The following is a 13,905-nucleotide window of genomic DNA, read 5'->3' as shown; positions in this document are numbered from 1 at the left end:
ATGCCATATATGCAGACTAATATTGAGTAATTTCGGAAATTCAATCTCAGGACAAGTTAATCTTGAACCACGAACAACAACATAAGTGGTGACTTACTAAATTGGTATAGGTAGCACAATTAAGTCAAGTAACAACACCAGGTATGTTATTATTATGATAAATACAATGCAATAAAAGGGGGGGAAATGAAAGGAAAATTATCTAATAAAATCGATCTCGCTGTAGTAAACATGTCATGAAGAAAATTAACACATGCAAAGAGATGTCTATTTTCAAATGCGAGCAACATAAGAATTAGCTTGAGTCACGTATCTCACCCACCGATACGGGTTGGTAGTTTTGCCCTTCTTAGCTATCTGCAAGTACTTCACCTGTATTCACGCATCAACTTGGTTACAATCACCCAAAAACTATAATCTTTACCATTTTACATCATCCTTTAAAAGTTAATATGTACAACAATCAAAATGCTTGATCAAAGGGTGTATGTGCAAGTATATAAACCACTCGGCGTCAACAGAGGTCGGATCCTTTTGTTGATGGTGTGTGGTTTGCAATCACGTGTGTGCGTTTTCCGATTCTGTTATGTCTGTTTTGTGTGTAATTTCTCAAAAGAAAAATGCTTGAACTGAGAAACGACACTAAAAATGGTGACTCGAGTAACAACAGAAAACATGAGCACATAATTTAGTAAAAGGAAATGCGGAGGAGACTATCATAAGATATGTGGAGTGATCAATTGCTAACTTGCCCTCAAGTTGCGAACTACAACTAATTTAAAACCATAGGATTTTAGAAATCTAGTGGTTACAATTTTCGTTTTTATTAATTAAATCGAAAAAGATAAAAAAAACTACCAAATTAGGATTTTAGATGAAAATGTCAATATAGTGTTTTGAACCCAATGCGTTTGCTTTAAGAATGACATTCTACATGTATTATATTTACATATTTTATATACTATGTTGACATTTGTTGTTGTACGAAAAAATTGAAAATTTTCAATTTTTTTTTTCAAATTTTGACATCGGAACATATGCAAGAACATATGCTAGTGAGATCTCGTTTGAATCCTTATGAAATTATCTTTAATTTGATGTATGTTGTGCGAAAAAATAATTTAAATCGAGAAAGTTATATGCGTATTAAAGTTATGTGATATTTTTCAAAAGTTAGTTACAACTTATTTGTTGTAAATTGACCTTAATACCCTTATTGACGTTTTTTTTTATCGTATTGACATTCCGAGGCTGATGATCTATGCCCTTGATTTGAATATCTAAGGGCTATTATTTCATTGTAGTTAGCAATTAAGTATTAAGTTAGCAATATAACACTCCCTCATAAGACATAATGTAAGTTCTCACTAGAAACAAGTAGGTAAATTATGCCAATGCAACAAACAAGAGAATTTGTATGCATGGGTAGGGAAATTTAAATGAACACTGAGCCAATCATTCTGGGCAAGGTTAAAAACTTTAAATGAGGAGTACTTATTTCATTTTCATTTTCTTTTTTTTTGGCTGAAATGAAGTCCTGAACACTTTTCGTAAATACTCTTTATTTGTTTAGTCACTGAGCTTTGACTCCTGTGTCATAAGAAATTTATCAAAGTAATCCACTTGGGTGGCGTTCGGTTGCCATGACTAATATCAGACTATTCATCTAGGATTAAGTTGTGGGATTATTTTAGTTGGAGGGGGAGGGAGGCTATGACTAATTATTATCATGAGACTATCCATCTAGAATTAAGTTGAAGGGTTCAATCTTATGAACCAAACATGATACATATTTAATCATGAGATTTAATCTTGCCAACCGAACACCCCCTTAGGCTTTATTTTATTTATTTATCTGTGTGGACCAATAGCATAGCATGAAGCAGGTATGAAGATTAGTCCTACAACTATAGATCAGGAAGCATTGTTAGAAGTCTCAAGTTGGCCGCCATTACGACCACGATCAACACGCTTGATCGATGGCTTGATCAAGCCATCTCCTTCTTGGTTGATCAAGCCAATCTTGAGACTTCTAACAAGCATCACTTCAATTTGAAATCATAACGTCAACTTTACCTGTAGTCTTGAAGGGTTGTACATAGGTATTGTGAATGTCAAACTCACAGGCCCAGCTTCTTTAGTGATATTTCCTGTGAAACCAAGTAACAATGGCATTAGATATAAGGCAAGACAATACAAGCTAATGCAAACAAAATCAGGCATAAATTTTACAAGTTACACAAACATACCGTGCAATTCCTGTGAAAAATTTAACTTTGCTCGTAGAGTGTGTTCTGAACCCCCTACAATCTGTTGAACATGAGCACTTATTAGCAACAATTTCGAAAGATATGACTACTAGTAAACATAAAAACATAATTCACGCACGACTCATTCAGTAGCAGGAGATGTTACCTTCTTGATGTTCCATTCAAGTTTCTTTTGCGATTCTTTGAAATCAGCGTTCTGACCAACTATACCGCGATCCAAGTCAAAATTGACTCTAAAATGCAACACAAAAAATAAGTTTTTTAGTATTTCACGAGCACAAATAGGACTGAAACTGTATAAAAGCAGCTGGTAGATGCTCATAAATTCATTCTACAGATGTTGGTAAAGGAAATATCCTACTAGATCTAGAATGCCATGCTATTGTAAAGAACTACATATGCAACTGAAATAATTATTGGAGTATTTTGGGTTTGATAAGCAGTAGACTATATAGAATCTAAGCATGACGCATCTGGATACTAATAATGATAACACTCAGCAATCGTTAAATCATGTCAAAAAGGAAGAATGACCGTGAGAGATTTTTTTTTTCAAGTGGACAAGTGTCATATCAATTTTCAAGTAGTCAAGTATCATCTCAGATTCCCAATTTAGATTTGTTTAAAATATTTATTTATAAGGGCATGCAGTGCCTTCAAGACAATCATTACTGAGACCAACTGCAAACTTCAATCAGGCATAGGTGTAATATCAATAGGTTTGATGCATACAGAACCAGAACTTAAAACAGCACAGAGATTTGTACTAAAACACACGCGTCTTTAGATATTTTAAATCTCAAGATGAATTAGTTAAGCTCATTCTTGAATTATAGCTTGAAACCTGAATTATACACGGGTCTGTAGTGTATACCTTCTTTACTATTCAATCTTGATGGAGATCAAGTTATCAATTAAAAGTATCTAGTAAGCCAAGATATAAAAAACATCAGGTTGTGCAACTCCTCTAGATAGGCTAGAACTGAGGAAATGATCAGTGAGGTGAAGAATTTCCCATATATCTAGACAAAGAACTGTCATTATGCTAACACTGGAGGACCAAAAGATAATGCATTGAGAAACAATCAAGATTTAGTACCAGTAATGAACAACTCTGTCATAGAAGTACTAACGGGCAAAGTTTTACCTTGTTGTATATGTTGGTAATGGCATTTCTATTAAAATAGTGTTAGCAGTGATGCTTGAAGGAAACTCAGCACGTATCTTCAGAATCACCTCAGCCTAATAGCAAAAGAAAAAAAATTAAGTAGTTACATCACTTAAATAAGCTCATGATGTATCCACAACATAATACAGTTCCAATAAACAATACCTTTAGTGATCCTGCTTCTTCAATTAAGGTGTTGATTGTAAAGGGTGGCTTAAATTCCTGAGTAATGCGATAATTCATGACAGGAAACTCCCCATCGGGTGGTACCTAGTAACATCAAACAATAAAAAAACAACACCTCTTTAGGGAAAATAAATTAAAAGACCACATCAAAACAGTAGAATCTTGCAAAGCAAACTACAGCTCTTACCAGACTCAGTGTTCTGTCTATATCGAAACTATCCATATGTACAGATTCGTGAAAATTGCAGTCATCCAGAATAACTGCTCCTGTCCCTGAAGAACCACTATAGCCTACGCAAAAAAAAGGCGAATGCCCTGATGTCACAGACTATCACATTTCACGAAGGTACTGATATACAAAAATATTAAAAGCTGACTATCAAAACAGGATTACGTTGTAATTGAATCAGACGACATTAGTATGCTAATAGAGTAAGTTTAATATACAAAATAAAAACTGGTAATTCCAAAAGATCAACCAAGAGAATACCAAAACTCGGTACGCTGCCTCTTCCAATGTGTAGGTCATCATTGAGAGCTAATCTGATTTCTGGGTTCCCCGTTAAATAACTCTTCATTTGGATAGTACCATCAATTTCAGAAGTCAATACATATCCCTGTTCATCATCATTTGACCTAGCTTAGGTCAGTACTTAAGTGACATAACATATTAAAGACTTTCACATTGAAGTTTGAACAAGAGATGATAAAAACCCTAGAACAAGATGTTAAATGTACTAAATGTGGACTAATAAAGAAATAGTAGTACAAGATTAGACCTCTATCATTTCATCTTTGCCGCTCAAATTCCCACAAAAATAACTATATATACAACATTCGATTCTGGACGTAATCTGTATGTTACTTTAAATCTAGGCAGCTCCTATCCTCCCATCAGCAAATGAGAGTGGATTAACTAGTTACATACTCAATGAGGAAAAAGTATTAAACAAAATTCGCAATCTAGAATAAATTACAACATTGCACTAAGTCTTTTCAAGAAATAACAGTCAAGGGTATCAGCAAAAGAACATAGGCAAGTTGAAGGAGATGAAACTGTAACTTACACTGGAACTGAAGGTAACACTTATTTTCTCAATGATATCAACAAAGATTTCCTCCCTTTTCCTGCCCCCAGGATCATTTGCCACGACTGATTTTGTAACAGCAGTACCAGGCATTCTTTTGTTTCCTTGCTGAATAAAACAAAACAGCTGCCATCAGGCTCATGAATACTTACACCAGCCATATTCAACTGAGACATTAAACATTAGTAAAAACGTGTATTTTGAATATTTTACACGAATTTATCATAAACTTAATACCATAAATAAGGCTGCAGGGCCCAGGGTCGGCAAGCGTGCAGCGTCAACCACAATTGGTTCGTTGAAGACATAAGACTTCAATACCTCAGTAGATGTTGTTTGAACATATCCAAAATCCTGTGATCAGAAGATAGGTATTGGCAAATAACCAGAAATATAAATTGTAGGGATCATAACTCCTAAGAATGAACAAGAATTTTTTTATATAAAACTACTAGTACGTATGAAATATCAGGAAGATTCATTGGGATGTCAGTACATATTATCCCACTAACTCCTGCTTAATTCAATGTGGTATTAAACTGATCTATAACTTCTACGTTACAGACAAAAATAGACAAATGTCGATAGCATATTATTCTTAGGGCAACAAAAACTACAATACCATATATTTTGGTTCATACTTACTATAACTTCATCAAGAAGCTCATAGACTAGCACAAAATTTTTTCGCATAGACTCTTCATTAAGAACTCCAAGATAATCTTTGATGGCACGCGCAATCCTCTGCAAAAGCTCTAAAGCTAAGGAAGGGGCCAAGTTGGTTCTTGTGGTTGCAACAAAGAGCAAGCCAACGACCTTCACATGGAAATAGTTCACGCCATCCAGATTCTGTTCATGAAGACGTGAAACAAAATAAAATTAGTAGTCCAACTCTAGCATTATTTTGATGTGCTAGCTAAGTCATTCTAGAAAAAAAAAAAGGATATGGTTGGGAGTGATGAGTCTTGATATTTGTGTAGCACATAGCAGAAAGTAGGCCATTAGAAAATTAAGTGTGATTTCATAAGCAAATCAACTAAAGCCATGGAGGCACTTTTTCACTTCAATAACACTGTTAGAATATATACAAACACCTCAATCATGTTATTATGCATTGAAATATATCAATCTTTATTAACAATGTTTATCAATAAAAGGAGTGAAAGTATAAATATGTCACTAAAAATACCCACAAATACAGGCGGTGCTTCCTCTTTGCCATCTTCTTTCCAGAACTTTACTTTGCGGAAGAATATCTCTGCACTTCCTTTCTGTACATCACGACGGTCTGCATTTGCAACATTATAATCAGGTAAAAGTTTTTTTTTAAAAGCAAACACTAACAAAAAACAATAAAGATAGGTTAATGAAATATGAAAAAAAGTCATAGTCAATCAGATGGACTGATCATACTTAGAACTAACTTCCATCAGGTGCGAGTAGAAGATCAAATCAATAATTCGGGATCAGAGATTAAATCAACATAAGACATTCCTCAGAAGCTCACTGAAACTCTAAAGAATTATCATCATGCAAATATAAAGCCCCCTCACCTATACGGCTATACCTATTAACTAAGATACCACTGTGATTCCTGCCTAAGTAACAGATCTGCACATAATTTTAAAAAACATCGAATTCGAAAATCAAACGAACATCACATTCCTAGAGTAAGCTGAATCTGAAAGTAAGGCAAGAAGTTCAAAGCAATTACCAGATGACAATATTGAAAATAATTAATTGATCGGACAGCTGAAGCGTATAGAAGAAACTACCCTACAATTTAAACATAAAACTGAAACAAGACAAATCTGTGCAAGTTAGTGAGAGAGAGAGAGGAGCATACAGTCTCGGAAGACGATGTTATCGCCTCTCTGCGAAAGCACGAAGAACTGGGAGATCATCACGATGAACAGCTAACCGCCACAACTCACAGCTCGCTCAAATCGATTCCTGAATCGAGAAATGAATGAAGAACATGTGTTATTTTAGCATTTCCTTAGAAAGGGAAATTGCAATTTAACCCATTCAGCATTCTAATTTTGCAATTTAACCCCTTTCAACATTTTTTATTTTTGAAGAAGCACATATTAGGTCCAATTTCAATCACTAAAATTTATTTTTTTAAGTCAATTTTCTTATATTTTCAAAGTTCTATTCTAGTTAATTTGATATACTATATTTTTTAAATTAGTGACAAAATTGAGTTATTTATTGAGTGATATACATGAACGCTTTAGTTTTTGTAGTAGAATTTTTCGAATGTCACGTAGATACAATTTCATTTAAAATAGATCACGAGAGAAAATTAGAAAAATGTTAGAATTAACGATTTTTTAACAACTGAATTTTAAAATATAATTTGACAAATGTATGATATTTCTAATAGTTTTGCGATATTTTATTATTTTTATAGGAGTAATAATAATGACAAAAATAAGTAAATAAAATACAGCATCTGCAATTTTAGAACCCTAAACCCAGCTCAGTCATCTTCGTCCTCACCATACTTCTTAATCACATGCGTCTCTGCAACATCTCTAAGTCTATAACAATGTAAAATAATTCAAAAAAAGTAAATTAAACAAAACCAAAACAAAGAAAAAAAGAAACATAGAAGAAAATAAAAGATATACAGAGAAACAAAGAAATAAAAAAAGCAAAGCAATTGGATAAACATAGGGATGGATGCTTGGATATGAGAGTTTTGGAAATGACAAAATGCATAGGTTCAACATCCTGCCAATATATGGACATATATGCTTGCAAAATACTAATGCAACTCAATTCTCATGGAGTTTCACAAGAAAATACTTCCTTGAAGACGATGAAAACCAACATAGTAGTTTGTAAGACATTTCCCTCCAATCAATAGGTAGGGATTCGAGTCACCACTAACCATGGGGGCAAAATTTATAGATTGTTGAGGACGGTGAAGTGCATCTTAGGTTGTATGGCGTTTTTCCTCCAACCAATAGGCGGGGGTTCGAGTCACTACAATTATGGGGACAATTCATAGATTCAAAATCTGCATCTTATCTATACAATATATGGACATATATGCTTGCAAAAAGATGAGGTTCTTGACAGGTAATCAGATGATCTGCACAGAAAGAATCAAACAGGGCAATCTCAGACACACAAGTCGAAATATTGGACAATCGTTGAAGCAAGCAGAAATAGTTAGTTTTCAACTTTACCAGACACGGATGGCTTGACAATTCAATTCTTTCGCAAGAGTATCAGCAAAACACTGTGCGGCTTCTGCTTCAGCCTCGGCTTCCTCGGCTTCCCTTGTTGCCACCTCAGCTTCTGCCATCAAAGCTTCAGCCTTCGCAACTGCTCTTGCAGCAGCTACAGCAGCCTCCTTAGTGCACATGCTCCTCATCTCCTCTAGCTCGGCATCAATCTTGGCTTTACTAAGAAGTACAACGTCGCTGCTTCTCTCTGCTTGAAAAGTATTCTTCGTAGCTCCATTTTCAAGTAACAACAACTTTGGTTCTTCCAAAGCACAAAACGAGACCAGCTTTGGTGCAATTCTGTATTGATTCTTAACCTGTCAATCAGACACTACAAATTATCGAGTTGAAGATCATAGCTACTCGACCTCTTCATTTTTTACTTCCATCTATGTAGAGGTCATTTGATTTCATATTGTATATATGACTCGAAAACCAAAGGTAAAAAAGTTTGATATGCCAGCAAAAGCTCGGAAATGTGTTTCACTCTTGATACAATCAAAGCACCAATCACAATCTTCAAATGTACTGTAACAACTAATAGTAGTACTCCCCCGTCCCATAGTAGATGACACACTTTCCTTTTTAGTTTGTCCCACAAAAGATGTCACATTTCCTCTTTTAGAAAAAGTTCTCTCTCACATCAATTATAAAATTATATTTTCTCTCACCACTTAACACACAAAATAACATCCCTAAAATCCCGTGCCATCTCCCAAGTGTGACATCTACTATGGGACGGAGGGAGTAATATATTTGATGAAGGCTATTAGACACCTAATCGGCACTTACTACTACCTAATAATCTGCAACTTACAGCTGTAAGACATATAGACTTGAGATTCCTCCAGAAAGAAAAGGAAACTAATTTATTTCAAAAGGCTACCTTAGTCAATTGTCCATTTTCTGTCAAAATCTTCAAATGTGCAGCCAAAGTCCTCTCATGATCTGCAGGGACCGAGTAATTTTCCTACACATATACGATATATGATTTCACATTCAGAAACTCATTCTCATAGCGGATAGAAAACTCTTTGGTACACGGAATTGGAGGTGTGGAATTGGAATTGGAATTGGAACCTTCAATTCCAAATCCAGTGTTTGGTATCATAAAAATTCTTGGATTTGGAATTGTAATTCAATTCCAAATCCTCCCGTTCCACAACTTGAATTTTGATACATACCAAACAGGAGAACTCATCCCAAAATACTAGCCTATTAGAAGAGATAGCCCATTTAGTCTATATACCCCACATCAGTTGTTCTCACAACCGATGTGGGAATTGAGCCCGTAACATTCGACCCTCCTTTAAGGGCCAACGTCCTCGTTGGTCACGGCCACGTTGGTCACGGCTGGTTCTTTGCCAGGCCACCACTCCGTAGGCGACCACTCCGAGTTCTCGTTGGTCACGGCCACGTTGGTCACGGCGGATTCTTTGCCCGGCCACCACTCCGTGCGGTCCCAAACGCACTCGTTGCTCACGGCGAGTTTGTTGCCAGGCCACCACTCCAAGCCGTTTGGGCTCTCAATGAAAGCAACAATTGATACAGACCAAACAGGAGAACTAATCCCAAAAGACTAGCCTATTAGAAGAGAGAGCCCATTTAGTCTATATACCCCACATCAGTTGTTCTCACAACCGATGTGGGAATTGAGTCCGTAACAAATTTCATATTAAAAGTAGTGAAATTCCAAATATTTATTAAATTACACACACATTGCACCCATTCTTACACACACACACTGCACATATTCACACACAGTGTACACATTCTTACACACACATTCACACACAGTGCACACATTCTTACACACACAGTGCACACACACACACATTGCACACAGATATTCACACAGACTTCACACATTCTTACACACACTGCACACAACCATTAACACATTCTTACACACACGCTGCACACATTCTTACACACACACTGCACACACACACACACTGCACACGTTCACACACATACACACACTGCACACACTTACACACACACACACACTGCACACACTTACACACACATTCACAGTTCACACACACACTGCACACACTTACACACACATTCACAGTTCACACACACATGCACAGTTCACACACACACTGCACACATTCACAGTTCACGCACACACTGCACGCACTTACACACACATTCACAGTTCACACACACACTGCACACACTTACACACATTCACAGTTCACACACACACTGCACACACTGTATTACATCAAAAGACTTCACACACAGTGCACACATTCTTACACACACATTCACACACAGTGCACACACACACACACTGCACACAGATATTCACACAGACTTCACACATTCTTACACACACTGCACACGTTCACACACATACACACACTGCACACACTTACACACACACACACACTTACACACACATTCACAGTTCACACACACACTCTACACACTTACACACACATTCACAGTTCACACACACATGCACAGTTCACACACACACTGCACACATTCACAGTTCACACACACACTGCACGCACTTACACACACATTCACAGTTCACACACACACTGCACACACTTACACACATTCACAGTTCACACACACACTGCACACATTCTTACACACACACTGCACACACACATTCACAAACACTGCACCCATTCTTACACACAATGCACACACACATTCACACACACTGCACACATTCAATTTTTCAAATTCAATTCCATATCAATAATTTCATTTTGCCAAACAAAGGATTTGGTATTGAATTCTAATTCCTTCCGATTCAATTCCATATAATTCCAATTCCAATTCAATTCCAATTCCGTGTACCAAACGGGCCCTTCAAGGTAAGACGAACTATTCATGAAGTTATGCTTCAACTGAATCATATAGTGGCTGTTCTCACTTAAGAATTATAGGCAGAAAGAGTGACGATAATCCAATTATTTTATAGGACAGGTTATATGTAAGTTTACACAAAGAAAATTATGTACCTTCAAAACTTTAGTAATCACAAGACATTATTGAACACCAGCATTTTCTCAATCTTCAACAGACTTCATTTTTAGTCATTTTATTCTAAAGTCTAAACAACGTACATCAAAAGACAGAAAACAAGTACCTCTACGTATTGCATAATTGCAGCCCGACTAGATCCTCGAGGTTCCTTTAACTTTGTTATGGTCTCCAGAATAACATCACCCATCCTGCATTCACAGCCAGAAGCCTCAAATGACTTTAGTATTAAAGAGCAACTAGAATTATTCATTGTAGAAATAGTATTTATCCCCAATCATGCTTATACATAGAAAAACCAATGGTAAATTCCAAATCAATCTTCTGAAGCTCCTAGTTCGGATATCTGAAAACTAATAAATGAAAGAATGTTGTTTTCCTGTATAATGTCAGCAGTTGCTACATGAGATAACCACTGCACTGACAAGAAATATGGCATGGAAAAATCAACAGAGCCTTTAAAATTTGATTCAATAAATGTACTACCTTTCTTAATTGATTGGCCAAGTTCTGAAAACTTAAAATCAAAATATTTAGAAAGAAAGGTGGGCGATGAAGAAGTTGGATATTAATGTACCAATTTAAAATAGGCACTTGATCAGATCACATATTCCAACCTTGGTATGTTTTTCTTGAATATTACATCCTGGGATAATTCATTGGATGCAGCAATGGAAGTTACACCAATAACTTCCATATCCTTATGAACCACCATGCTTCTAGTCGTAGTGTCTTCATCTTGCTTGATGACAAGCTGACTGCTTTTAATTGAAACTCTAGCCCTATGGCGGGATCCAAGACCATTTGCCATGAACTTCAAATTTCTCCATTTATCCTAAACCAGAAGAAGTCCTCTGAAAGATATTAATTTCTGCAAATGCAGAGGATAAGATAAAAATCTAGTAATTAGTACCTTAAGGTCGACATTAGAACGTGACCGTAAGTCTGTGCTGAACTCTGGATCTTTGAGTATAGTACTCCATTTTCCTATTCCATATTTTTGAATTCCAGCTTTAAGAGCAGCTTCTTCTTCTGGTGTCCACTTCTGCTTAGGAGCACCCATCGAAACTCCAAATCTTTCACACAATGACCCAGTGAGTAATGCTAGTTTTTAAAACCTGCCAAATGCAGAGTCATCGAACAATTAGAGGAGAAATCCAATTGAGACTTAAAATAAAGAATGAAGTGGCTCAAAATCATTATAGAGAGAAGATTAATCTTTATCAAACTATTAAGTACGATGTTTCATACAAGGAAACTTCTTTAAAATTTAAACATGATTATCTCAGCATTTAATGACTCCTGAATCACCACAATAAGAGGAATAATATAATCAATCAAAAGATTAAGGCATATCATCCTAAGTAGGTAGATAATATCCCAAAGCAACAACCTTTCACCTGTTATACTTTGCATATCACATTTGGATATGCAAGAATCATGGAGTACTATGGTAAAACCGTCACTCAAATTACTGCAATCAACGAATCCAGTATAAGCTACAATTATTTGGATTCTACGCATGCTTTAGTACAACTGATCAAGAATAGAGAATGTGGCATTTGCAATTGATCATAAGTTACAAAAAATCATAAACAAACTCCAACAATGAGGGGAATTGCACCAGAAAAGCTATCCCTACCGACCCATATACTCAAATTAATGCCAGTATGAGCCGTTAACAAGAAACACACAACCTTGAATGTCTTTTTTTATGGGCAAATGAATATAAAATCAAAGGACGCGCCATGGTGGACTCGAACCTAAGACCTTTCACCTCACTTATTACCATTCTACCACTTGGCCGATTCACACACACATAACCTTGAATGTCTGAGTTATAATATTGACAAACTGATTCTTAGTCCGTCCCACTATTACGAAAGCCAAAATTCAACGTAAAAGGCATTAAAGGGTTCAATTTTATCACACAAATTCCACACTCATACATACATTAGGGCATGATAGTGAACAGAGCAGCTTTTTTTCCACGCCAAACATCAAAATCAACTGCAACATGAAAGAAAACCTTTGGAGCTAACTAAACATTTATTCAAGATGTTTATTCAGGCCCCTATCATATTCAATCTACACAATTCCATCACTAGAGTCAAAAAAAATTTTTTACACAATCAAAATCCCAAGTGAAAAATGAGTCGTCTTGTGAAAAGGGGAGACGCAATTTAGTGTGTGAAAAGGGGAAAAAGGAAAAGGCCTTGAACTGAATACAGTAGCCATACCCGGAGCAGAGGCGAGTGATTCCTCGAAAAATACTCAATGAAAAGACTGATTTATGCAATTGAAATTCAGTATATTGAGAAGCATCGAAGCCTTAATCGGAAGGAAGTCTGAAATACGAAGAATTAGGGGGGAATTTCCCGGTTGAGATTTCAGTTTGTGGTTAATCGCCGCAGAGTTTCTTCTCGAAGAATCTTCAGCGTACCTTGTAGTACCAATTACCAAATCATTTCGTTTTCCAATAACAGATTATATTAATTATTTTATTTCGAATATTATTAGAATAAATTATAGCAAATTTATATGTAAGTCGTTAAACATAACAATGATAGCTAGAAATAAGTTAAGTGTTTCTACTTTATGTTTTTTTTAACGCAAATGTGCATAAATACAAGGATATCTGAATGTCGCGTATATTGATATTCCATATGTTGACTCGATTAAACTATTGACGTTATGTAATATTGATACAGTTGACATAGTTACGCAATTATAATAATTGACACGAGTTACATACTTATATCGCACACACGACTGTTGGATACGGACATGTTGCAATACACGATTAGGCAGAATTTAATAGAGCATAATTTTAATAAAGCCAATAAAATCTTTGTTTAGAAAGTGAAGCAATGTTTTTATTTGAAAATATCTCTGGATAGATATACTATAATTTTATATTCATCTAAAATCATATTGTAATA

The 13,905-nt window shown here is 35.7% G+C and overlaps 2 protein-coding genes across 3 annotated transcripts; both read right to left on the bottom strand.

Moving 5' to 3' along the window:
* Positions 1–62: 62 nt before the first annotated feature.
* LOC121767580 (AP-4 complex subunit mu-like) lies at positions 63–6,705 on the bottom strand. Its single transcript, XM_042163882.1, has 13 exons — positions 6,559–6,705; positions 5,906–6,000; positions 5,358–5,561; positions 4,950–5,066; positions 4,692–4,820; positions 4,115–4,241; positions 3,812–3,915; positions 3,604–3,708; positions 3,418–3,512; positions 2,416–2,503; positions 2,250–2,310; positions 2,077–2,150; positions 63–372 (listed from the first exon to the last, which is right to left on the bottom strand). Exons 1-13 carry the CDS (start codon positions 6,614–6,616, stop codon positions 274–276), a joined length of 1,356 nt encoding a protein of 451 aa, XP_042019816.1. The 5' UTR covers positions 6,617–6,705; the 3' UTR covers positions 63–273.
* An 805-nt stretch (positions 6,706–7,510) lies between these two features.
* LOC121769226 (single myb histone 6-like) lies at positions 7,511–13,422 on the bottom strand. 2 transcript variants are annotated; one of them, XM_042165964.1, is made up of 7 exons: positions 13,204–13,422; positions 11,877–12,081; positions 11,581–11,798; positions 11,070–11,154; positions 8,838–8,921; positions 7,913–8,268; positions 7,511–7,815 (listed from the first exon to the last, which is right to left on the bottom strand). In XM_042165964.1, coding segments are annotated over exons 2-7 (894 nt in total). In that variant the 5' UTR covers positions 12,027–12,081; positions 13,204–13,422; the 3' UTR covers positions 7,511–7,814. The 2 variants fall into 2 exon arrangements, with proteins under 2 accessions (XP_042021898.1, XP_042021899.1); XM_042165965.1 differs by lacking the exon at positions 13,204–13,422 and adding an exon at positions 12,364–12,406.
* Between the last annotated feature and the right edge of the window lie 483 nt (positions 13,423–13,905).

Source organism: Salvia splendens, chromosome 15, assembly GCF_004379255.2.
Source record: "Salvia splendens isolate huo1 chromosome 15, SspV2, whole genome shotgun sequence".
NCBI classification, from domain to species: Eukaryota; Viridiplantae; Streptophyta; class Magnoliopsida; order Lamiales; family Lamiaceae; genus Salvia; species Salvia splendens.
This window is presented reverse-complemented; position numbering and strand designations above follow the sequence as displayed.

Bases quoted from the DNA above. Each gene is read 5' to 3' on its own strand.
- LOC121767580 (XM_042163882.1), bottom strand. From the start codon at position 6,616: ATGATCTCCCAGTTCTTCGTGCTTTCGCAGAGAGGCGATAACATCGTC. The intron at 5,562-5,905 runs GTGGGTATTTTT...CTTCATGAACAG, and splicing joins AGGAAGCACCGCCTGTATTT to AATCTGGATGGCGTGAACTA. The intron at 3,513-3,603 runs GTATTGTTTATT...TTTTGCTATTAG, and splicing joins AAGAAGCAGGATCACTAAAG to GCTGAGGTGATTCTGAAGAT.
- LOC121769226 (XM_042165964.1), bottom strand. From the start codon at position 12,026: ATGGGTGCTCCTAAGCAGAAGTGGACACCAGAAGAAGAAGCTGCTCTT. The intron at 11,155-11,580 runs GTTGGAATATGT...CTGTGAATGCAG, and splicing joins TTCAAGAAAAACATACCAAG to GATGGGTGATGTTATTCTGG. The intron at 8,922-11,069 runs GTACTTGTTTTC...GTATATGTGTAG, and splicing joins CAATTATGCAATACGTAGAG to GAAAATTACTCGGTCCCTGC.